This window comes from Pristis pectinata, chromosome 5 (assembly GCF_009764475.1).
Source record: "Pristis pectinata isolate sPriPec2 chromosome 5, sPriPec2.1.pri, whole genome shotgun sequence".
NCBI classification, from domain to species: domain Eukaryota; kingdom Metazoa; phylum Chordata; class Chondrichthyes; order Rhinopristiformes; family Pristidae; genus Pristis; species Pristis pectinata.
Window position 1 is genome coordinate 67,579,560 of NC_067409.1, and position 27,252 is coordinate 67,606,811.

The 27,252-nt window shown below is 38.7% G+C and overlaps 1 protein-coding gene across 1 annotated transcript in view; it reads left to right on the forward strand.

The window, feature by feature from the left end:
• Positions 1-27,252, forward strand: part of LOC127570973 (dynein axonemal heavy chain 11-like) — a 395,392-nt gene that overhangs the window by 171,608 nt on the left and 196,532 nt on the right. The window contains exons 37-48 of the mRNA XM_052016942.1: positions 3,918-4,056; positions 5,530-5,622; positions 7,676-7,870; positions 8,898-8,975; positions 12,242-12,374; positions 14,383-14,510; positions 18,888-19,036; positions 20,025-20,175; positions 22,181-22,312; positions 23,694-23,867; positions 25,402-25,606; positions 26,519-26,684. Coding sequence (XP_051872902.1) covers positions 3,918-4,056; positions 5,530-5,622; positions 7,676-7,870; positions 8,898-8,975; positions 12,242-12,374; positions 14,383-14,510; positions 18,888-19,036; positions 20,025-20,175; positions 22,181-22,312; positions 23,694-23,867; positions 25,402-25,606; positions 26,519-26,684 — 1,743 coding nt within the window. The remainder of the gene's footprint in view (positions 1-3,917; positions 4,057-5,529; positions 5,623-7,675; positions 7,871-8,897; positions 8,976-12,241; positions 12,375-14,382; positions 14,511-18,887; positions 19,037-20,024; positions 20,176-22,180; positions 22,313-23,693; positions 23,868-25,401; positions 25,607-26,518; positions 26,685-27,252) is intronic.

Consider the following 27,252-nt stretch of genomic DNA (forward strand, 5'->3'; position numbering starts at 1 on the left):
GAAGATTGATGAGGGCAGTGTGGTGGATGTGGTTTACATGGATTTTAGTAAGGCGTTTGATAAGGTTCCTCATGGTAGGCTTCTTCAGAAGGTCAGAGGCCAAGGGATCCAGGGAAGCTTGGCTGTGTGGATTAGGAATTGGCTTGCATGTAGAAAGCAGAGGGTTGTGGTGGAAGGAGTGCCCTCGGATTGGAGGGCAGTGACTAGTGGTGTCCCGCAGGGATCGGTTCTGGGACCTCTACTTTTTGTGATATTTATTAATGACTTAGATGAGGGGGTGGAGGGCTGGGTTAGTAAGTTTGTGGACGACACTAAGATCGGTGGTGTTGTGGATAGTGTGGAGGGCTGTCGGAGTTTACAGAGGGATATTGATAGGATGCAGAGCTGGGCTGAGAAGTGGCAGATGGAGTTCAATCTGGAGAAGTGTGAGGCGGTACACTTTGGAAGGACAAACTCCATGGCAGAGTACTGGGTAAATGGCAAGGTACTTGGCAGTGTGGAGGAGCAGAGGGATCTGGGGGTTCATATTCACAGTTCATTGAAAGTTGCCTCACAGGTGGAAAGAGCAGTTAAGAAGGCCAATGGGATGTTGGCTTTCCTAAGTCGCAGGATTGAGTTTAAGAGCCGCGAGGTGATGATGCAGCTTTACAAAACTCTAGTTAGACCACACTTAGAGTACTGTGTTCAGTTCTGGTCGCCTCATTATAGGAAGGATGTGGAGGCGTTGGAGAGGGTGCAGAGGAGATTTACCAGGATGCTGCCTGGATTAGAGCGTATTGAATATGAGGAGAGGCTTAAGGTGCTAGGGCTTTATTCACTGGAAAGGAGGAGGATGAGAGGAGACATGATAGAGGTATATAAAATATTGAGAGGAATAGATAGACAGTCAGCGCCTCCTTCCCAGGGCACCAATGCTCAAGACAAGAGGGCATGGCTTTAAGGTTATGGGTGGGAGGTTCAGGGGAGATGTCAGGGGGAGGTTTTTCACCCAGAGAGTGGTTGGTGCATGGAATGCACTGCCTGGGGTGGTGGTGGAGGCAGATACATTGGACAGGTTCAAGAGCTTGTTGGATAGGCATGTGGAGGAATGTGAGATAGAGGGATATGTGGGAGGAAAGGGTTAGGTAGTGTGAGGGTGGTTTGATGGACGGCACAACATGGTGGGCCGAAGGGCCTGTTTTGTGCTGTATGGTTCTATGGTTCTATACTTTTTTGAAAGTGTCATGAGGCATGGGATCCAGAGAAACTTGGCTGTGTGGATTCAGAATAGGCTTGCTCATAGAAGACAGAGGGCGGAGGTAGATGGAGCATATTTTGCCTGGAGGTCGGTGACCAGTGATGTTCTGTGGGGATCTGTTATGGGATCCCTTCTCTTTGTGATTTTTATAAATGACTTGGATGAGGATGTGGAAGGGTGGGTTAATGAGTTTGCTGATGATAAAAAGATTGGTGGTGTTGTGGATAGTGTAGAAGGTTGCTGTAGATTACAAGAGGACATTGATAGGATGCAGACCTGGGCTGAGAAGTGGCAGGTGGAGTTCGATCCGGAAAAGTGTGAAGTGATACACTTTGGGAGATCAAATTTGAAGGCAGGATACAAGGTTAATGGCAGGACTCTTAGCAGTGTGGAGGAACAGAGGGATCTTGGGGTCCACGTCCATAGATCCCTCAAGGTTGCCATGCAGGTCGATAGGGTTGTTAAGAAGACGTATGGAGTGTTGGCCTTCATTTGTCAGGGTATTGAGTTCAAGAGCTGCGAGGTGATATTGCAGCACTATAGAACTCTGGTTAGACCACACTTGGAGTATTGTGTTCAGTTCTGGTTGCCTCATTATAGGAAAGATGTGGAAGCTTCAGAGAGGGTGCAGAGGAGATTTACCATGATGCTGCCTGAATTGGAGAGTATGACATGAGGATAGGTTGAGTGAGCTAGGGCTTTTGCCTTTGGAGAGGAGGATGAGAGGTGACTTGATAGTGGTGACAAGATGATAAGAGGCATAGATTGAGTGGACAGTCAGAGACTTTTCCCCTGGGCGACAATGGCTAACACAAGGGGACATAATTTTAAGGTGATTGGAGGAAGATATAAAGGGGATGTCAGGGGTAAGTTTTTTACACAGAGAGTGGTGGGTGTGTGGGATGCACTGCTGGCAGAGGTTGTGGGGGCAGATATATTAGAGACATTTAAGAGACTCTTAGATAGACACATGAATGATAGAGAAATGGAGGGCTATGTGGGAGGGAAGGGTTAGATAGATCTTAGAGCAGGATAAAATGTCAGCACAACATTGTGGGCCGAAGGGCCTATACTGTGCTGTAATGTTCTATGTTTGGAGGTAATTTTGACTTTAAGCAATATCACAACAGCCATTCAGCCACATTTTCATTTCATCAGGATAGATGTTACCCAGTTGAGCAACACTGTTGAAAATTACATATTGAGTATGATTGGCAGATACTGTGGGTTATCTTCTCAGTATTCTGACCACAAAGCTTTCATATGAAATAAATTTGACCATTATTTGGCTGTCATCTGCTTATTTCTCACTGGAAAGCTAGATTGTGGATAGTTGAGAATCCAGATAGGATCTCGGCTATACCGTTGGACACCCATTGAGCAGTGATTTAATTATCAGGACGCCCCATAAATGGATGAATAACTAACAATTGCAGCTTCCGAGCACAATCTTGAAGTTCAATTTGGGTGAGTCACTTAATCAGTGATCCTTGGTGGGACTGCTGGGGGCTACCAAAATACACATCAAGGAATTTTTAGTTTTGTGATGTCAGAAAATTATCATCTGCATTTCTGCAAGCACCTTAGCCCATTGCCACTTGGTGCCTGCTCCTTCTTTTCCCCTGGGCTCCCATCCCTCTGATGTGACACCGTGGCCTAACATGGTGACTGTTCAATTAGCAGATCTTCCACAGCATGTAAACTTCAATACTGTTACTTGCTCATCACCAGAGTTTACTGGCTAGATTCAAATGAAGGCTTTATTTATTAGCTGGCAGGTAAATGTTATTGATGCACAAATTTTGAACTTGTGAGTTTGATCAAATGGATTTGAGCTGAATGGTGATATGGTTTGTTTGTTTCAGGAGTAGGGAATAAAACATACCATAGTGGAATTTGGGATGGAAATTGATATCACTAATTAATTGATGCACCTACAAAAAAAGGACCTGTTGAATTTGTTGCGTATATACCATATAAATGAAGCTCAAGTTAATTAATTTATCTTAGAGTATATGAAAATGCCACAGAAAGTGAATATTTTGAAAACTGCTTTTACAGAATGCTATAAATGCATTAAATGTAAAATAAAAACATAATACCAGAAGCACATGTATGGAAAGAGAAACAGAGTTAACACTTCAGGTTGCAGACCCTTTATCTGGGTATCTTTTCACAGATACTGCCTGACCTGAGTGTTTTCAGAGTTTTCTGTAACTATCTGTAGATTTCCAGAATTTGCAAGGTTTTTTTGCTGTCATAATTTGAAAGCTCTCTATCAGATTATTCCTAAATTTTGTCTTGGAAAAAAGCTGGAGACTTTTTTATTCTTCCTTAATAATTGTAAGCTGTCAGTTCTGGTAATATTATTATAAAAATAAAAAGATATTACTCCTTCTCCAGGGCATCTATGTCCCTTTTTTATAGGAAATACAACAGCTCATTAAATATTAATGTTAACAGCTCAATGTTAAATATACAATGCAAATTAAATGCTGTGAAATTGATTCTGTATTAAAATATATTGGATGGCATTGTATAAATTCAAAAGTTAATTGACTCCTGTACAAGTTAATTTATTAAGACACAATAAGTTTGTGAAACTTGTCTACATGTTTTTAACATGGATGCAGTGGAATTACAGTCAAATTTTGTTAATGTTATTTTGCTTTTTCTTTAGACCTTGTGCAATGGTTGTTCCTGATATCGAACTGATTTGTGAGATTATGCTGGTAGCTGAAGGATTTTTAGATGCCAAATTGTTGGCCAGGAAATTCATTACCTTGTACACACTTTGTAAAGAGCTGCTTTCAAAACAGGTTTGGCTAATCTGATTTTCAAAATCACTGCTTATAAAATATTTGAAATGATTTTGAGTGAGAATTTTACATTGAAGGATGATTTTCTGATTCTGCAATGCCAAAAATAACGAATGTGCAAATTACATTGGGATTTCTCTCATATATGTCAACCCAGTAAAGTTAGAAAACTATTCTGTGTCATACTATATTTTAATGTTAAGTGATGCACATTGGAAATTAGAGATTTTCTTGGAGCTTCTCTTCAAATCCCAGCTATGCAAGTAAAAGTGGTTTCCATCAGACTTTTGTTAAAGTTTCATTGGTGGGATGACAGCAGTTCTGAGGAAATGTGTTAGGAGATGGACTGTCTGACAATTGCTTATGAGAGTTAAATCAAGATATTTAAAAGCTTGATGATGCTACATTTTGTAAGACTTCAATTTTTTTCAAATGCAACATTTCATACTAATATTTGACCAGATATAATCATATGTTTGCTTTGTAATGCTGCCCACTAATGAAATGTATGAAAATATGTTTTCTGATCTGCACAAATTCATTACCCACAATGAAGCTGTCAGTACTTGTGATGTCATGTAATTTAAACAAGAAATTAGATGAAGATTAAAAATTCCAAAATGGAAAGGGTTTCCATTATTCCTAATCGCCCACCTCTGTTAATTACATAGAACCAAAATTTTATCCTTGTCTTTAAGCACTAAAAGCCAGAACTCAAACCACAAAAGATCTCAGTCTACCAGTATTATTTGCTATGCCCCTACATGTTCTGGTATTTAAGATGTAAGCTGATAATCCATAGAAAAAATAGGATTATATTCATTGTAGATAAAAATTAAATAGCAATGATGTGCAAAAAAATTCATTAATCTCATTAGATACATCATTGTATTATAAAACAGAGGTCTCCATGGAGAAATTTCTTTCTAGATTTTTCAGATGAATAGAATTCTAGAGAATAGGTGATATAAAACTTGTGTATGGCCCACATTCATTTTTTGAAAGGAAAATTATTGCAATTGGCATCTGAATAAATGAATTCTGGAATCTATGATTTCTCCTCACTATGTATTTTGAAGGTGTTAAATTCCAATAATTACATATACTGCATCAAAACTTATGCAAGCTATTGCTGCCAGTTGCAGCAAAAGTGATTTCCAGTGCTTTGGAAAATTCAGTGATATGCCTTTCGTGATTTGTATCCTAGTACCATGAAAACTTCTGCTTTTGTCCTCTTACTGTAAATTAGTGAGCTGTGTGGGGTTTTGCTGAAGTGATTTATACACTTAAGCTTATTATTTAAAGAAGCACTTGCTTCTTAGCTGAACACAGAGCAAGCTTTTCTGCTTTAAACATAGTCATAGTCTTGTTTCATTATTGCACAGAAATGTTGGAAATATGCAATGGCTCTGAACATTGAAGACAATGTGGTTCTGTTTGTAATTCAGGTCTTCCATTTTTTTTCTTGTTAAGGACCATTATGACTGGGGTCTTCGTGCAGTGAAATCTGTTTTAGTTGTTGCTGGTTCCCTTAAGAGAGGAGACAAGAAAAGGCCAGAAGATCAGGTAATTGAAAGTTTAAAAATAAATGCAGGATCCCTTCATTCTCGCCTATTTTTAAGAGAGCCAGCAAATGTCAGAGAAATTGCAGTCTTTTTGGAGTAACATAGTTTATTTATTCACAAACTTTTTTTAAACCTATCCAGATGTACATTTATTATTAGTTCATACTATTAAATACTTTCTCCAAAGCATGATTATTCACAGAAAATACAAGGTACCTTTATTTACCTTTGATGCTTTACCTCCCACTTTTCCACTATTTTCTGCCTATATATTTAGAATTTACTTGTGTTTTTAATCTGACTGCACCTCCTTATCTCATTTCAATTATTTGATTAGCTGAAAGTTTTAAAGACTATTTTTCCGATTAGATTAAATTCAAACTCCAAGATGGATGTAGTTATGCCCAGTGCTTCAGATGCTGCTGTCACATCAGCTTGCCAGATAAATGAGGCTGAAATTACCTGACTAAGTAAATATAACAAAGAAACTTAAATCTATGTGCACTAATTACCTACTTATTTTTAATTTATTGTTCTGTAAGGAAATTGCTCTGGTCAAGATTTATATTTTACTTTTCAAAGTAGGATGATAATGAAAAAGATGTAGCCTAGTTGTCTGTTCAATTGTGAGTTGTGGAGTTTTGACCCAGCAATCATGAAGGAATGGCAATGCATCTCTAAGTGAGAACACTCTGTGTTTTGTTGGTGCTGGAGTTTCTAGCTATCTATTATCCTACTCTTCCTCATAGTAGTGACAGAAAATGCTTTTCATGAAGCCTTAGCAAGTTGTTGTACTGCATCTTGAAACTAGTGCACTCAAGAAGCCCAACAAGCCAGATAATACACATTACAGGAAGGTAGATAGTAGCTGAATAGTAGCAGAATGGGAAAGGGCGAGGTGCAACGAGACCGTGTTGCTTAGTGCACCAACCAAACGTGCAGGTGCTGCAGGTATTTAAGAAGGCAAATTCAAGGGTAAGTTTTTTACACAGAGAGTGGTGGGTGCGTGGAATGCACTGCTGGCAGAGGTTGTGGGGGCAGATACATTAGGGACATTTAAGAGACTCTTAGATAGACACATGAATGTTAGAAAAATAGGGGGCTATGTGGGAGGGAAGGGTTAGATAGATCTTAGAGCAGGATAAAATGTCAGCACAACATTGTGGGCCAAAGGGCCTGTACTGTGTTCACAGCAAGCAGGTTGGGATATAGGATCAGGGATGCAATTGTATGAGGCACCACAAATTTCCTGCTGGAGCTCCATTTGAGAGCCAGATTAAGCACAAGTGAATGGCAGAAACAACATAAATATTACAGCTGCAAGAACTTGTGTTGAGGTGGGGCATTATCTGGGGAAGGATGGAGAGAGTTCAGCAAAGTTTCACCAGACTGATTCCTGGGATGCAGGACTGACATTTGATATTGGGTCAGTTACCTTGTATTAAATAGAGTTTAGAACAATGTGACGAAATCTCATTGAAACCTACAAAGTTCTAGCAAGCCTGGACAGATTAGATGCAGGAAATATGTTCCCAATGGTTGGGTGTCCAGGAGATCAAGGGCATTAATCTAAGTATAAGGGGCAAACCATTTAAGACAGAGAAGGAGTAATTTCTTCTCCCAGAGAATGGTGAACTGGTGGAATTCTCTATCACAGAAAGCAGTTGAAGTCATATCATTAAATATATTCAAGAGGAAGTTAGATATTGTTCTTAGGCCTAGAAGGATCAGTCAGACAACCTTTGAGAAATCTGACCAGCCAGTTGTTGCAGAATGTCCTAGCCTCTAACAAATTCTTGCAGCTGCAGTATTTATGCAGCTGGTCCCACTTAACCTTCAGGTGAATGCCCCATCTCTTCCAGTCTCTTTCAGTGAGTGTTCTTTGAAATGACATGGACAAACAAATAGCTGATGGAAAAGTTTCAGCCACTTTCAGTAGTTCTTAACCTGACTCTCAAGCACAAATCCAGCAGGAAACTAGAGTCTTTTATTTATATTGTTACAAATTTGGCATAGAAATAATATCATACTTTTTAACATCTTTTTTCCCCAAGGTGTTAATGCGTGCTTTAAGGGACTTCAATTTGCCAAAGGTTGTGACAGATGATATCCCCATTTTTATGGGACTCATTGGCGATCTGTTCCCTGCCTTGGATGTTCCCAGAATGCGAGACCAGGAATTTGAACAGATGGTTAGGGAAACCACTTTGGAACTCAACTTGCAGCCTGAAGAAAGCTTCATCCTCAAGGTGTGAAGTCTTCCATTTTCATAAAATCTCTATTTTTCTGGTGGGGAAGGAAGGATGAGGTTGTACTCAGAAAATTATGAAGTTCTTTAATTGTGGTGCAATGAATGTGTACTGACTCACAATTTTCTTGTTGTATTTTAGGTTATTGTTCGAATACTAATTTAAAAATAGCATTTAATCTTTAAAACAGGCAATTTGTAAAAATAAATATACTGAAATATCTGTAAAGTACCAAAAAAGATTATAACTCCTTGTTCTGACAATAACTCATTCATTGAACCAAAGACTAATGGAGTTTTCCACTGTTTTATTCATATTTCAGTAAATACAGTGTGTGCAGGCTTGATTCATAAGTACTGGCACAAAGAAAGGTGACAATAATCCCACTTTTATCACCTGGAGTCAATACCCAATTCCAGGTCAAAAACAGCACATTTAGGTGTAAGGCAAACACAGGTGAAATTTAATTTTGATAAGGTAACAAAGTGGGCTGTTAGGGATTTCTTGCAAGTAATGCACAAAAGAAAAATGAGCAGTGACAGATGGCTGATCTGTGCCCAAGTCAGTGTTGAAGTTCTCTGCCAAGATCTTTTCTCTGTTGCCCCCAGCCTTACTTGGGCCTGAGATGTGCACATCGTATTTTCCCATCTGAATGATTCGATGACCTAAATTGTTAATTTGTCTTCGTAGGATTGGAACTTGTTTTCAAAGTGCCGAGATTCAGGGCTAGTTACACCACACAGTGGAAACAGAGTCATATTCCCAAAATTCTTTTCACAGCTTTCCAGGCTTCCATTTGGTGTCAAGGATTGACAGAGAAGTGGAACAAAGAATTATCATTGCAAATGAGAATGGGATATAAGGTGTCATGTGGGAGCATGGATTAAATTGTAATACAGAGGCATGAAAACACATAACTTTAATGATAAAGCCAGATGTAGCTGGGTGTTTTCTGAAATAAAAATATCAATCTTCTAACCAGTTCTATCAGTTTAAATAATCATTGTTAGTGTTTCTTTGATTATAGGTGGTTCAACTGGAAGAGTTGCTAACTGTTCGTCATTCAGTCTTTGTAGTTGGAAATGCTGGGACAGGAAAGAGTCAGGTAGGCTAAACACCATCTGCTAAGTTGCAAGGTTACTTAGAAATAATAGATTTTCCCAATGTTAACATTAAACAGCAGGAAGACCAAATGTTTTTGTTTTATAGATAGAAAAAGAATTTCATCTGTGGAATATCTTTCAAGAAACTTTCAAAGCACTTTTGAAATATGAGGCTGTTGAATTGTAGAAAATGTGGCACCAGTTGCAAACATTCAAAGGTTTACTAACGGTTTTGTGGTTCTTGAAATGTTGATTGTGGGATAAATATTGGCCAGGACACCTGGGTTAGCTTCTCACTTCTTTGAAATACTGCCACAGGATCTTTTACATCCTCCAGAGAGAACAAAAAGGGACAACATTTTTTAAAAGATAAGATTTCCAATGTTCTCTCAGAACTGGACAGCCTGGAAAAGCCAACTTATACTTGAAGTACTGTGAATAATTATTGTCAGTGTATGATTAAAAAGAAACACCGAAGAAAGTGCAAAGAAGCTTTTCAAGGATAACACCAGAACTGAGAGAGTAGTGTTATCAGGAAATCTTGACTAGTTTTCTTCTATACACAAGTGGAGATAGAAAGGAGAGCTGAAGATAGTTCTTAAAGTTGCTATTTGAGCTCCAAATTTCCTCCAGATCCCACCTCAGTAAGGTTGTTAACACATATGCTGTGATCATCTAATGGATGCATCAAAGGTAGACCGATCATAGAACATTACAGCACAGTACAGGACCTTTGGCCCACGATGTTATGCCGATATTTTATCCTGCACTAATATCTATCTAACCCTTCCCTCCCACATAGCCCTCCATTTTTCTAGCATTCATGTGGCTATCTAAGAGTCTCTTAAATGTCCCTTTTGTATCTGCCCCCACAACCCCTGCTGGCAGTGCGTTCCACGCACCCACCACTCTCTGTGTAAAACAAAAACTTAGCTCTGACATTCCTCTTATACCTTCTTCCAATCACCTTAAAATTATGCCTCCTCGTGTTAGCCATTTTTGCCCAGGGAAAAAGTCTCTGACTGTCCTCTCGATCTATGCCTTTTATCATCTTATAGACCTCTATCAAGTCACCTCTCATCCTCCTCCTCTCCAAAAAGAAAAGCCCTACCTCACTCAACCTGTCCTCATAAGACATGCTCTCCAATCCAGGCAGCATCCAGCACCCTCTCCAATGCTTCCACATCCATCCTAAAATGAGGCGACCAGAACTGAACACAATACTCCAAGTGTGGTCTAACCAGAGTTCTATAGAGCTGCAACATTACCTCACGGCTCTTGAACTCAGTACCCTGACTACTGAAGGCCAACACACCATATGCTTTCTTAACAACCCCCTCGACCTGCACTGCAACCTTGAGGGATCAATAGACGTGGACCCCAAGATCCCTCTGTTCCTCCACACTGCTAAGAGTCCTGCCATTAACCTTGTATTCTGCCTTTGAATTCGATCTTCCAAAGTGTATCACTTCACACTTTTCTGGGTTGAACTCCATCTGCCACTTCTCAGCCCAGGTCTGCATTCTATCAATGTCCTGTTGTATTCTACAGGAACCTTCTACACTATCTACATCACCACCAACCTTTGTGTCATCAGCAAACTTACTAAACCACCCTTCCACTTCCTCATCCAAATCATTTATAAAAATCACAAAGAGCAGGGGTCCTAGAACACTACTGGTCACCAACCTCCAGGCAGAATACATTCCATCTACCACCACCCTCTGTCTTCTATGGGCGAGTCAATTCTGATCCACACAGCCAAGTTTCCCTGGATCCCATGCCTCCTCACTTTCTGAATGAGCCTTCCATGAGGAAGCTTATCAAACACCTTACTAAAACCCATGTACACCACATCCACTGCTCTACCTTCATCAATGTGCTTTGTCACATCCTCAAAGAGTTCAATCAGGCTCGTGAGGCATGACCTTCCCCTCACAGCACCATGCTGACTGTCCCTAATTAGCCTATGCTTCTCCAAATCATGGCTCCAATCAACATGCAGTTTTAATTTGATTCAAGTGTTGTTATTTTGAAGTTTATTGCTCTACCCAGCATTTGAAACAGACTTGCACAGCTGAATTCCATAGCTGGATGGATTCCTACCAAATGCTTCTTCTCTGCTGCAAAGCTCAGCAGAATTGGCATGAGTGCCAAATAGCCAGTGTCTACTTCTGTTTGTGTTCTTATGCTTTTTTTTCCCACTAACAATACATTAAGGGCCCTTGAACCACTTGGAGGTTAGTTGCTGGCTAATTCATAATGATTTTTGAAAATATTCCAAATGTGTAAAATTTTGTATAATTTTGTAAGTTGCAATAGTAGATGCTAATGGACTTTTTCCAGTCAATGCATCTACACACAACAGTTGCTCCCAGGCATTGTTCCATTAGAAGGCATTCTCCTTGAAATACAGTATTGCTAAAAGAATGAGCAGAGAGAAGGAAGAGCAGTACAAGCTGCTGGGAGGATGAGAAATAACTGGAATAGAGACGAGGAGAAGCTAAGTGAAAAAGGTCAACACCAGGCAGATATGCTCCCCAGGGTGTTAAGGAACAATTTTGCTGGTTGAACCTCAGTGAGGAACACTGTGTGAGATATCTGTAGTTCAGTAAGGAATATCCTTTGCAATTTTTAAATTTAAATTTATTCCCTTAATACTAATTCTGATATTTCCCAACCCTGATCCAATGTTAGTTTTCATGAGATGTCTGGTAGGCAGACTCTAACTTGACAGTAATGTTTTTGCACTGTAGGTATTAGAATGTTCGGCATTTTTAATTTTTTATTACCGTATCGGGCTTAACTGGGCTCCCTGTGATCCTGATCACCTCCTTTCTCTGAATGCAAATGGAAGATTATATTCTACTTTTGAGAGCTGTACCTATATTTGAGGCCTTGACCTCTGGGATCTTCATTACCTTTGTATTGTAAACCCAATAGTGTCATTAGAAAAAAATAAAATATTGCAGCAGGGGACAGAATGTAAGTTTTCAAAAGGAAGAAAGCTACTTGTGGAATAAGTTTATTAAGAGATATGTAGAATGTAAGGGTAAATGAGATTAATAGGGTAGGACTGCTGTGCATATAATGCATAGGATTATACAAGGGAAATCGTCAGTACAGTCATGTCATTAAAATGAAGTCATCTTGAATGCACTTCTAAACAAAATCAAGTTTCATTCGGAATATCAAATAATAATTGTAAAATTGTGATTGACTTTAATGATGAGCATTTTTGAAAACTAATATTCTTTCCATGTATAAGATATTGAAGACATTATACAGGATGTATATAAACATGAAACAAAAATCTGTATGGAATGATCTTAACCCAAAAGCGATCACCACAGATGAGATGTTTGGCTTCATACACCCTGCAACCGGAGAGTGGAAGGATGGCAAGTATATTAATCACAATGCTACCAATGAAGCTACAGCTGATAATACTGAAATTCTGAAATAAAGCCGAAAATGCTGAAATAGCATTTTTAGGAACACTGTTAATGTTTCCGTTTCTCGTGAAAGAGCATTCATCTTTCTCTCTCCACAGATGCTGAATACTGCCAGCATTTTCTGTTGTTGCACCTGAAGTAATGTCTTGAACAAATGTAGTTCTGCTGATATTACTGTGTTCTGAATTGAAACACAGGAATGTTAGAAACAGGGACAAGAGTAGCCAATCGTCTTCTCGTGCCTACATTGCCATTCAGAAAGATTGAGGCTGATCTAATCATGGCCCCAACAGTACTTTCCTCCTTTCGCCTTCTGCTTTGAATATATTCAGTGATCTGCCTCCACAGCTTTCTGGGGTAGGTAGTCAGGATCCTATAAGATAAGTTGTTCCTCCCCATCTTTGTCTCAAATGAGCATACCTTGCTCAGAAATAATACCCCTTAATCCCCTACTAGGGAAACCATCATATCAGCATCCACCCTATCCGTTCCTCTTAGAATCTTATGTACTTCAATAAAATTACCACTCATTCTTCTGTACTCCAACGAGCTTAGGATCAGGCTGTTCAATCTTTCTTTATATGTCAACCATTTCATCCCAAGAGTCGACTTAATGCACCTTCTTTGCACAGGCTTCATTGCAATATAGGGGGACCAAATCTGTACGCATGACTGCAGTTACAATCTCACCAACACCTGTAAAGTTGTATCAAAACTTACCTACTTTTATACTTCATATTCCTTGTGATAAAGGCCAGCATTCCAAATAACCTTCTTAATTTCTTACTGCAGTTAAATTGCAACCTTTTATGTTTCATATACTCAGACCTCTGATTCCTTTGCACTGCAACATTTTGTAGTTTCACTCTGTATAAATAATAATTTGTTTCCCATTCACTTATCCTGTCTATACCTGCTTGCAGCTTTTGTGTGTCCTCCTTGTGCCTTGCTAATTCAGCTATTTTTGTGTCATCAGCAAATCTGGCTATGGTACATTTGGTCCAATTATCCAGGATATCAATATAGATTATAAACAGTTGGGACCCCAGTATGTATCCTTGTGCCACTCCACTAGTTACTGATGGCGAATCCAAAAATGACTAGTTTATCCTGACTCTCTACTTTCTGTTTATTGCTTGCTCCCTGATCCATGCCAATATGTTGCCCCCAAACTTATGCACTTTAAACCATTGCAGGAATCTTTATGTGGCAAGTTGAAATCTGCTTGATGGTCTTATGATTTTTTAAAATATTCTGATATTATCTCAATAATGACATTTTCCCAGTGAATAATGATATTAGATTTGTGGCATTCCAATTTTCTTGGACCTCTCCAGAATCCAGAGCAAAGATATTGCTTGATCTTACTGTTGGTCTATTAGCATTTATGTCACAGTTGTATTGATTATTTGACACTGAGAAGAACCTTAACTGCTGTTCCCACCTTTGCTGCTGGAAGGATTATTATGGAATTGCAAGTTCGATAAGCTATTACATTATGTATCAATATCAAAATTTTATCATTGAAAATACTAAGGCCTACAGTATCTCAGAGCAGAATAACATATTTAATCTTTTGGCTTTTAATATTTGTGCTTAACAAGGTGAGAAATGTCAATACAATAGACAGAAACATTGTACACTTTGAGAATTCATTGTCAGTGTAAGGCATGCGCAGGTCACATTCATCATTCTGTTTTGCCAGCTGTGTTTTAACCCTAATATAAGCAGCTCTTGTTGAATGCAGTAGATAATGTACCAACCATGAACTTGTTGGAAGCTCTTACCTCAGAACATTGTGAGTGTTCGCACCACTTCAGACTTGAATACAAAAATCTAGCATGAAACACACAAATACATGTCTTTTTAAAATATATACACATTTATTAGCCATTTGCATTAAAACTATCCATATTGGCAGTTTTTAATTTTTTTTTCTGTTTTCTGTATCTAGGTCTTTTTTCTTCTATCATGAGAGAACAAGCCAGCATAACACATGATGGTCCAAAGTGGATTGTGCTGGATGGCGATATAGATCCCATGTGGATTGAGTCACTAAACACAGTTATGGATGACAATAAGGTAAATAATACCTTTTAGCAGTGAGTGTATAAGCAAGTATCAATACCTTTGATCTGGGTGCTCACCTGAAACTATTGTTTAAATTGTTTCAGAATATGCATTCATGTTGTTTGTTCTCTTGCAAAATTCTGTTAAATCCCACCGATGTCCCATTGGTCAGAATCATTCCACCTTAGCAATTTTTTTCTTAATGTTTGAGATCTACTATTAATGGTGCTGAACAAAATTTTGTTAAAAATGTATGTTCTGATCCCTCAGAATTAGTTTCTTTTTGGCAAGATTATGGATTTTTTTGGCAGAACATGGAGAGGGGCTCTTCACCTGGATCATAAAAGTAACAGGAAAATAGAAAATAACTGATAAAGTCAGCTTTAAGTTTGCATCACAGCAATGCCCCAAAAGTTTACTTATGAGCACTCCTAAACTTAAAGCTGACTTTATCAGCTATTTTCTATTTTCCTGTTACCTTTATGATCCAGGTGAAGAGCCTCTCTCCATGTTCTGCTTGATTGATTTGAAAGACAACTTTTACTTTCATCTGTTCATTCTATCCTCAGAATTTCAGTTGGATCTTCCATTGATACCTAGATTCATGCCTCCTTGCTGTGTGTCACCTTTTAATATAGTAATTAGTCTACATTCTCTCTGTACATTTGTTTCTGTTGTTGCTATTGTCTTTTCTCAAATTCCTAAAATCAACAATGTCTCTATCTTTATTTCATCCAGATTATGTGCCTGCAGTGCACAATATTTCCAAATGTCTCCGAGTGTATAGTCTGATTCATCACAATTTGATTTGTGTCATGTATAAAAATGCAACATTTCTTTCAGTTCTTCAAAGACACAAGCATAAATATTATAAATCTATCCAGCAGCTACCATTGACTTAATTTAGATAGAAGCTCCTTTTGTCCTTCATCAGCTTACAAAGCCCTTTCCCCTAAATCCACATACATATCTGATGAACACTGCAATTGCCACGCTATTTCCCCATCAGCCTGCAATTCCCTTTTCTCTATTGTGACATTTCTTGTATCTATTTTACTGCTGGTGTTAGGAAGTGGTGTTCAGTAAGCCAAAGTAATTTTAATTCTAAAATGCTCCTATCCAAATATTTTATAATTTCTTGCCAAGTAAAAAGTTAACTTTGCTGAGCAGATCTCTCATCAACCATTGGTATTCATAGAATCTGAAAATTGTGGAATGGAGATGTCCCTGTACTAATACTTCACATCTATTAGTCCATTGTTTCCCTTGTATGCTTTCATATTATCTTATTTCCCTTATTTCTCCACTTTTCTTTTAAGTGCTTCAATAGTAACTAGTGCTGATATTGCATGTTTCTTTAATTCGTTTCCAGGATCTGTGTGTGGCCAGCAAGGCCTGCATTGATTGCATGTGCTTAATTACCCTTGCAAAGGTGGTATTGAACTGCTTTCTTGAACCACAGCTGATCTTTTAGTGAAGGTATCCCACAGTGCTGTTGTGCAGGGTGTTCCAGCAATAAGGACTGGCATTATAATTCCAAGACAGAAAGGGGAATCAGCAGGTAATGATGTTGCCCTTTACCTCTTGATGGTAGATATTGTGGATTTAGATGAGTGTTGCCAAGCTTCTGTGTCCTGGTGGTGGAGAGAATGAACAGTTGAGGAGTTTGATGGGGTACCAGTCAAACAGGCTGCTTTGTGCTGATGGTGTTGAGCTTCTTGAGTTGTTGACACTATACTTATCCAGGCAAATGGAGAGTATTCCACCTCAGTTCTAAATTATACTTTGTAGGTGGTGAAAAGACATTGGGGTGTCAGGTGAGTCATTTGCCACAGTCATTTGTCAAAGCCTTTGATCTGCTTTTATGTGGCTGGGCCAGTTGAGTTTCTGATCAATAGTGATTGCCAGGATATTGACAATGGGGGATTGGGGGATAGTGATAGGTTGGGTGATAGTGATACCTTTGAATATCAAGGATGGTTAGTTAGATTCTCTCTTGTTGGAAACTATCAATGCCTGGTTCTTTTATGATGTGAGTGTCACTTGTCACTTATCAGCCCGTGCATGAATGCTGTTTAGGTCTTGATGCATGCAAGCAAGCATGGACTGCTTCATTCACTGAGGTGTTGCAAATGGAATTGAATATTGTGCATTCAAGGTGAACGTCTCCACATCTGACATATGAATGAAGGAAGGTCTTTGATGAAGCTGCTGAATTTGGTTGGGCCTTGAACACTACCCTGCAGGCACTGTCTCCTAGGGCTGGGATGATTGATCTCTGACAACCACCTTCCTTTGTTTGAGATATGACTCTAACCATTGGAGTGTTTTCAGTGTGATTTCAGTTTTACCTGGGAGCTTTGAGACCGCACTTGGTCAAATACAGTCTTGAATGTAAAATGTACTCTTTGGTCTGTGATGACATCTGGAGCCAAATCATTCTGGCAAAACCCAAACTGGGTATTGGTGTCTGCCACTTGGTAGCAGTGTTGATGACAACTGCCATCACTGCTAATAATTGAGAACAGGCTAATGGGGCAGTAATTATCCACAGTGGATTTGCCCTGCTTTTAGTGAATGGGACACAGCTGGGTAATTTTGCACACTGTCAGGTAGGTGCTAGTGTTGTAGCTACTCGAACAGTGTAGTTGGAGGCACAGTTAGTTTTGGAAAGCAGGTCTTCAGTTCTACAGCATGAATGTTGTAAGCTTCTGAAGCCTCTGCTGTATCTAAAGCTCTCAGCTGTTTCTTGATACCACATGGAGTGAGTTAAATTGGCTAGAGGCCATCTTCTGTGATGGTGGGGTTATAAGGAGGAAGCAGAAATGGTCATTCATTTGGCGCATCTGGCCAAGCATGATTCAGAATGCAACAGCAATCTTGACTGCACTTCCCTTCACCTTGCCTCTAATAAGAACTCCATTCCAGTGTTCAGTTTCTCTGTCTCTGTTGCATCAGTTCTGATGATGCCCTCTTCCATATCAGTGCTTCTATGGTTTTTGCCTTCAACTCTCCACCACAGTCGATACGGCTTTGTCCTGCTGCTGTTCCAATTCCAGCACTTCTGCACATACCCCACCCTTCTCCCACCCTCATTTCTCATTTCTACAGCTTCCACTCCACCTGCTTCACATTCAACAGATTATATCCATAACTTCCAACATGATGCCATCATTAGCCACATCTTCCCTTGCCTACCTTTTCATCAGTCCAAAGGGGCAGTTGCCTTCAGGATGCTCTGGTCCATTCTTCCTATTACCCACTTTTTTTCCCAATGGTATCATTCTGTGCAGCTACAGGCAGTGCATTGTATAGCCTTTTAATTCCTTCCTTTTGACCATGAGGAGATACAAACATACCTTTGGAGTGATGGAGCAATTTATTTATACCTCCAGTTTTTCATATTCACTTCTACTCACGGTGTGATTACATTGGAGAAACCAAACACAGATTGAGTGATAACTTTGCAGAACATCTCTCTTCATTCTGCGGGCATAGCACTGACCTTCCATTTGCCTGTCACTTTAGCTCTGACCTTTCTGTATTTGGTCTGGACAATATTCCAACAAAACTCACAGAATAGCACCTTTTCTTTTGACTTACCATATTACAGCCTTTTGGATTTAACATTCAATTCAACAGTTTCAGCGAATCAACCATTCCAGCCTTATATCTCACATTTCCAACATTCTCTTCTACCATAGACTTGCCCTATAGTTCTTCCTGCCCTTCCTCTTCTTAATGCCATTTAAACTTGTCATATTAATCAGTGCCTCTCTCCACAAATGCTGCTTCACTTGAGGATTCCCAATATTTTTGATTTTTGTTTGATTTTCAGCATCTGGATTTTTCAAGCCTGCCTTTATTATTATAGCCCTAATTATAAAACAGCGTTCTTCATGTTATTCAGTGAATTTTCATGTTTCCAATAACTTTGTTGAAGCAATCTGGAATTCCATAGAATGTTATACTGGTGTCCTGTAATGACTTTGTATGATTTTAATGTCACTTATTTTGTTCAGGCATTGTAGTCAGGCAAATCAGATGGTGTGCTTATTCTATAAATAATGGGCTCGACAGGAAAAAGGTAAGCCATAATGAAAGAATATAACCCAGAGGCTGAGGTCAAAAATCCATCTGTATTGTCTGCACCCTATGATATCACTTTAAATTTCCTCCACTTTAAGGATCTTGGGTTGAAATGTTCCCATTTGTCCCAATTTCCTTGATTTTCCACAGATTTTTCACTTGGTTGATAACTTACCTATGCATTATGGAAATACTCATTTTTTATTCATTTAAAACTTTAATATAAGCTTTTAACTATTGCTGCAAATTGCTTTCTATGTGCTAATAATATTGGACTCCCTTTTTGATATTTGGATGTAGGTCCTGACACTTGCCAGCAGTGAACGTATTCCGCTTAATCCTTCCATGCACCTTTTGTTTGAAGTAAGCCATTTAAAAACTGCAACACCAGCTACTGTTTCCAGAGCAGGCATTTTATACGTTAATCCTCAGGACTTGGGCTGGAATCCGTGAGTTATTGGTTTTAGTAACTGTGAATGTTTTGCAATGTACCTTTTTAGCAGAAATAATTTACTCATGCCAGCCATGGCTTAATTAGTAACAGCCTGCACAAATCAGAAAGTTGCGGTTCAGCCTTCAACTTAAATTAAGCTGACACTGAGGGAATACGGCAATGTTTCAAGTGCCATCTTTCAGATGAGGTGAGGTCTCATCTGCTTTCTCACTTGGATAAAAGGATCCCATTTGAAGACAGCAGATGAGCTACTCCTGAATCCTGGGCAATATTTGTCACTCATTCAATTTCACTAAAAGCCGATTATCTTATGACTTTAGCAGTGTTGTTTGTGGATCCTTGCTATGTTCAAAATGAGTACCTCATTTCCTACCTTATAGGAGTGAATACTCACACAAAGTAAAGAATTCTGGGATGTTCCAAAGCTTTATAATTGAATAAGTGCAGTAATTGGCCTTCATAGATTACTTTTGGAACATATTAAAAATATTTTGCAAAGGCAAAAAAGTGACAATAATGGAATAGTATGCTAAAGAATGATTGTATCAACGAGATGAGTTTTAATGAAGGAGATGGAGGGACAAGAGTTTGAAAGAGAGGTTTTCAGAATGGGACCTATGTAGTTGATGGTTATTAAGGCTGAAGTAAGTTACCATTATATCAGACCTCATATGTAATCACTGTACTACTGTATCATTATAGCAGAGGCCCGTCCTTTAACAGTACTTATGGGACTGATGCTGAGTTCACAATGATTTTTGCGGGGGACTAAATATTGGGTCTCTTGTTCATTCAACTGCAATGCCCAAGCCCAAGCATTGGAAAAATAATTAATTTGATATAACATTTGAAACCTGCTGCTATTGAAAATACTGACTTTGAGATAGAATGCCTTTTTAGACATTTATGCTTTTAAAGGCTATTAGAGCATCTGTTTTGCTGGACTAAGTAGCAACCACAAGTTTGTTACCTTTAATGCATAGGTATGTGACCAGCTGGATCGACGCAAGGATTTACCAGTCAGAAAAAATCAATCTGACAATTCTCTTTGATAAGTATGTTCCTTTGTGTCTGGAACAACTGCGATCCTCCATAAAAACCATCACGCCCATACCAGAAAACAGCATGGTACAGGTAATCATTAGTTCTACTCTCTCCCATGGCCTCCTCTTTAAGTTGCAAGGTTTCATAACAGTCCACCTGTATAACATAATATTATAAGCTGCTATTGATAACTCAAAATAATATTATTTTGTATCTGTTTACTACAATAACGTTTTATTTCTTTCAGTGTTTTTACTAAGGAAATGGAATCTGTATACGCACAAGGAGTGTCAGCTGTTGGCATGGATTGCAAAAAGTTGATGCAGCATTGCATTTTTTTACCTACGTAAAATAATGGCTGGAAATTTTTGTTGCAGTAATTGCTATCTGAAACTTACTGACAGATGAGGGTGGAATTGGATACAATCACTACGTTTAAGAACCACTTGGACGGGCACTTGAATAGGCGAGGCATAGAAGGATACGGACCTAGTTCAGGCAAATGGGATTACTATAGGTCTGCATAAAGGTTGGCATGGATGTAGTGGGCCAAATGGCCCACTTCTGTACTGTATAACTCTACGATTCTAGTTTAAATGCAGCTAGTTGGGAACAGATATTTTTCTGAGACCATGGAAACCTATGATCCTGTTTTGAGAGAGAGAATTATTGAATCTAATGGATGCTAAGATTATTTTTTTTTTAACTTTATTTACAGCATGGTAACAGGCCCTTCTGGCCCAACGAGTCCACGCCACCCATTTTAAACCCAATTAACCTATCCGTACATCTTTGGAATGTGGGAGGAAACCGGAGCACCCGGAGGAAACCCACGCAGACAAGGGAGAACGTACAAACTCCTTACAGGCAGCGACGGGAATCAAACCCCGATCGCTGGCGCTGTAATAGTGTCGCGCTAACTGCTACACTACCGTAGCGTACCGTAACAGGCTGTAATTCCCAACTAGTATTCACTCCTTTCTGATGACAAAACTGGCCTGCCACTTGGCTGGCCAATGATATTTTAGATGGTCATGTCCTTCACTTGCAATGTACTAACTGGCTTGTGGTAGCCAAGAGGTAACTGCAGTCATATCACACATATAAAACCTGCCGAATGAGTTCTGCTGTCATAATCCCCATTTACAGGTATTCACCTCTCAATAACTTCCAAGGCTCCAATTTGGTGATTGTCATGTTACTTCTTCACACAGTGATTTGATCCATCTTGTTAGGCAACATGCCTCGAGGCTGGGTGGAAAATCTCCTGCTGTTACAACACTAGAAAGTGTCAGTATAAGGACTGAAAATGCTGCATTTTGTGTCTGTAACACTTTAATTTCCTGCAGAGTCTAATACTGGTGTTTTTACAGGGCAAAATGTCTTAAGTTTTAAATACCTTCATATAAAAGCCCTGTAAAGTCCATGGAAAGATGCATGGAAACATTGGCCTTGGCACTATGATGGTTAATTTGAATTCAGTGCTTTTGCTGAATATTGAAGCGTGCATTTTATTGTGCTGCTGTCTCTTGTACCCTATCCACATGGGTAGTCTTCATGTGTTGTGATATTTGTAGGCTCTTTTGTGTTGTTGTTCAAATAAACAAATACAAGAAAAAAAGCTATCGACAGAATATTCTTTATTGAAGGCAAGAACTGTCAACTGAACAATTGCGTCAATGCAACATGTGTCAAGGTCACACCACATGGTTCACTCAGTTCTGAAAAGTGTGTCTACAGGTGGACCCAAGAGGTAAAATTTCACCTAAATCTCTCACTGGTTTTATCCAGTGCTTCTGGTAAGGGTCAAAAGGATAAAATTTGAATGAAATTGTAAAATAGGCAATTGTGAAAAACTGGGAGAGACCTAAAATAGGCTGCCAATTCATTATCACTCGTGTTACACCAACACACAAAATAAGAATCTACTCCACCAGATCAAAAGCTTGTGGCTAGGGTTAACCTGATCTATAAATCTGTGTGCCACACTGAATGATTGCACTCATCTGATGAACTGTGCTGGGGTGTGAAGAAAAACTTCAGGCCGATTTACGTCATTTTCCTAAGATTTTATAATTATATTATTCCCTTTTAGACCCTTTGCTCCCTTTTGGACTGTCTACTGACACCTAAAAATGTGCCTCCTGATTCTCCAAGAGAACTATATGAACTTTATTTTGTCTTTGCCTGCATTTGGGCCTTTGGTGGAGCAGCATATCAAGATCAGGTTGGTTCTTTCTATTTTGGGCATGACCTTTATTTTTATGTCATGGATTGAAAAATAACTGAACATTGTTGCTTTTTATCATTTTATGCTTTGAGGTGCCTTTGCCCAGAGAAGGAGAAATAGTTGGCTGCAGTAGTAAAATATAACCAGTAACAGGTATCTTCACATTGGTACACCGACTATGGTCAATTTACAAAGGAAGCTTAAGATTCTCTGGCTATTATTAGTATAAATAACTACCAGTCTATTTGGCATTATGTGTATAGCACTGTTTAGCTTTGAAAACTGATGTTGGTTTTACAAATTGAAATGGAGTCACATTGATGTTGTTACTGGTGTTAAATTTGCCCAATTTATAAGCCCAGCAATTGCTCAGGAAATCGTATGCAATAGTGCCCTCCAGTGGGTTGGGAAATGTTCTGTAGGAACCCATGCCATTGTGGTCCATCTGAATGAAGCACCAAACAGCCCACAAACTTCACTCTGTAGCTCTCAGGAAGTTGAACGTCACTGATTACTGACCAAGAAAAATCTTTTATTTGCATTTTTGAAGTCCTGGATTAGGAAGTGAATATTTGTTTTATTCATAAATGACCAGTTTTTTGGAGGTCCAATCAATTTCACTGGCTTCCTTCCCTCCCTCACAAGGCCCACCTTGCCCTACTTTACACCAAAATGTCTTAACTTACTCGGAATGCTAGACTTCACTTCCAGCCTGTGTACTGCTAAGATTGGGGGAATATGAATTATGAATGGAATTCCCTTGTCCTTGGATTTACCACTTTCTTTCGATTCTTGAATCAACTGGCACAACCCTAATCACTACAGTTTAGCAAAACTATGACCATTTGATCACTGCACTAAAATTGATTTTTTTTGTTCAAATTGTGCTCTTTCTTGTAAAAAATGTGCATAATTTATGTTTAATTTATGTTTTTCTTGTGAATGCTGCTTATATGATGCTATGTGCCTGTGATGCTGCTGCAAGTAAGTTTTTCATTGTACATGTATTTGTGCAAATGACAGTAGACTCAATTTTGACTTTGACTTTACCTTTTCTAATGCAGGTACCCATCTTTGGCTCCAGAGCATATATTTGGCTGTGGATGTGATATTATCCCACACAAGACTTTTCAAATAAAATCAGGACAGTTTGGGTTCTGGCCCATTTTCAAAGACTTTTGATACACCCCTGTTCTGTTAGATTATTGTGCCGTCCAGAAATTTTAATCGAGTCTATTTATAGAATTCTAAAAAGGCCTTTCATGATATTAGTTAAGGACTTGGTCTTCTGATCATTGGAACTTTCCATCATTTAAAGGCTGCAGCTTACAGATTGTAAATAACAAAACATTAAATGTGTTTCTTTTATTTTTTTCAGTTGGTTGATTATCGGGTTGAATTCAGTCATTGGTGGTACAAGGAGATGAAAGCTGTTAAACTTCCATCTCAAGGCACTGTCTTTGATTATTACCTTGATCCTGAAACAAAAAAATTCACTCCTTGGTCTGAAAACCTAGCAGCATTTGAAATGGAAGCAGATAATCCTCTACAAGTAAGTATATATAAACAGAGAAGAAAACAGCATATGCCAAAAATCTCAGAATAGGATCTGATCTAATTGTAAAGAAAAGAACAAATTAACATTTAAGGTTTAAACCTCTGTTCATATCTAATTTTGAAATTGAGATTTATATTTTAAATGTATCTATTGTCATTTTCTAAAACTATGCCTTCAAACTCTATTAGGCACAATGGGTACAGATTGGGAATAATCCTGATAATTCCTGATCAAAGCTAACAACTTTGTAGGCCACAATGATATTTTATTTCAGCTAATTGCAACTGTAGCTTGCAGGTGGCTGTAATAAAACCAGAACTACTGTAAATAAAAATGAAAATAAAAACTGCAGATGCTGGAAAATCTGAAGTGGAAATAAAAACAGAAAATGCTTGAAATATTCAGCAGGTCAAGTCATACCTGTGGGAAGAGAAACAAAGCTAACATTTCAGGTCAGACTGGGAAGGAGGAAAAAGAAGCCTATTAAGCTAAGGGGAGGGTCGGGAAGGGGGGATGTCTCTGATGGGGTAAAACTAGGGAGATCATGGGAATAAACTGTAAACAAGGTTATCTGGTTGAATAAGTGAATGGGAGCGAGAACATAGACAAAGGAATGTAGGAGTTGTGAAATGCAGAACAGGAAGAGATGACCGGCAGGTCAGGTTGGGCATGTCCTCCACTTCCTGAGAAGAGAAAAAGGGTGGAAAAAAAACAAACAAACTGAGCATGTTGCAGCCTTCTGGAGTTCTACAATATCAGGTAACCTTATTTCCCTGTCTGTATCAGTTGCCTATCTGTGATGTTAGCTGTGTTTGTTTTTTTATCCCTTTGTTTTTCTCTGGGAATAGAGAACATGTCCAGCCTGACCTGACAGCCATGCTTTTCTGTTCTCCATTCCATCTGCCTCCCACTCCTCACCCCACTTATCTTTTTCCACTTATCACCTCCTTCCCCCCCCCCCCCCACCTGGCTCCACCTATCCATCATCTCCCCCCACCCCCCCCCCCCCCCCCAAAATGTCGTTCCACCTATCACCTAAAATTCTCTGTCTCACCCCTCACTCTCATGTCTATACACTGGCTATCTCCCCTTTACACTCTCAGTACTGATGCAGAGTCTTGACCTGAAACGTCTACTATCCCAGATCTTTGCCTCCACAGATGCTGCCTGACCTGCTGAGTTCCTCCAGCAGTTTATTTTTTGCTCTAACAAGGGATATAAACAGAAAAGAATAAGGCATAAGGAGGAGCTATAAGTGGTACATTCTTTAGTTAAGACAATAACTCCCAAATAAACTGCATTATCTGGGTTCAATAGTATGTGAAGAGTTATTCCATTTCATAAAGTTACTTTACATATGTATTTAAACTACAAGAAATATAATTTATAATGTTTCCTTTGAAGGCAAGTATTACCCCTTAATATGTTGAACCATAAAATTAAATTATATCATTGGAATAAATTAGTTTCTTCATTAATCCTGTTTTTTGTCAGACTGTTATACACAAATGTTCTTTGTTCATTACAGACAATCCTTGTTCCTACAGCTGAGACAACCAGACTGCAATACTTCGTAGATTTGTTATTGGAAAAAAGGAAGCCAATTATGCTAGTGGGAAATGCTGGAGTTGGCAAAACTATTCTAGTAGAAGACAGACTTGCTAACTTATCAGAAGATTATACGGTGGCCAATGTTCCTTTCAACTACTACACCTCCTCAGTCATGTTACAACGTGAGTTAAGATGTTTCAGGAACTATTTACTTACTTGGGCCCTTACTTAGTAAAGCCTTGTGATATCAACTCAATTCAAAGTGTAGAATTTTTTTTGTCTATTTGATTCTCAGGTTGATTTCCCAGATGCTCTGGGCTCAGTTCTGCTGATAGAATTTCTCTGTAGTCCAGTAAATGATAGGCCCTTTTTCAACCCTATATAAAACTAGATGAGCAACATCATGAGGGTTGTTGCATTCCAAAGGACTCAATGTAGCTTCACAGAAGTGAAAATGTTAGCTTGTGTTGGGATCATGCCTTTACCCACTGAAGAGAGAGTTTTATTTTACAATCATTTATACATTGTCCCTTTTGAAGAGAGCCACCAACTGGAGCCAGGCTAGAGTTCCTTCCCTGGTGGGGAAAGGAAGATGGCAATTCTAACAACCTACTCTAAAACTGGCAAATGGAACGATTTTTTTGGTTCTTGAGATAAATACCCCAGGTGCCACAAGTAGGATGTGCTTTGGGTAGATCTCCACTAACGCCATGACGTTTGGCAGGTTAATTTTAAGAACCCACTCATTTTCACCAATCACTACAGGATTTCTGGCATAAAAGGGAGATTTGATTTGTTTTTCAATTAACCAGTTCTCAAATCTTAACGAGACTATAATTTCTGGTTTCATTTATTGGCACAAGAAATTTCTTAACTTGAATTTATAGATTTACATGAACTGGAATTGAAATGTGAAAATCCTCCAGAAATTTCTGTCTTTTAAAATTACTCAATGAAAATTCTTGCTGGAATCCTAACAGTGCCTTTCTAGTTAAAATTCATGGACTTTACTATTATTTATCAAGATTATTTGTTGACTTCCACAGATTTGCTAGTTACAGTTTTATGCTTTTACATTTGTGAATGTAAATCAGGTGTTCTTGAGAAGTCTCTTGAGAAAAAAGCTGGTCGTAATTATGGGCCCCCAGGAAATAAAAAGCTAATTTATTTTATTGATGACATGAATATGCCAGAGGTGGACGCTTATGGAACAGTTCAGCCCCATGCACTTATCCGCCAAAACATTGATTACAAGCACTGGTGAGTAACACACACAGGTCTTTTAAGATGAATGCAGAGACAAAAGTTAAGTATTAATTTGGGAGAAATTGATTCTTGAGTACTCTTAATTAGTTTTTCAAAAGTTAATAAATCAACAGAAAAAAAATTATTTTACATAATTTAAAAAAACTCACATTTATTTAGAATATTATGTCAGCTTGGGCTCAATTGGTCGTGTGCTCAAGGTTCAAGACCCACTCCAATGACTTGAGCATAAAAAAAGACCATTACCCCACCGCCCCCCTCCACCAAACCCCTAAACAAATGCTGTACCAAAAGGAGTTCTTCACTGATGGTGGTGCCATTTTTCAGATGAAATGTTAAATTAGACCCTGTCTGCTCCCTGATGTGGACTTGAAAGGTGACATGGAACTGATGAAAGCAGGGAATTTATTTCCAATCATAACAAGTTTTCATATCTCAGTATTTATAAATGCAGATCGCCTTGTTGTTAATATGTTGCTGTTCATGAGAGCTTGCTATGTGAAAATTGACTACCAGATGAGATGATGTTAAGGATGTTAGGGATTGCAGGTTCTTCCACAGA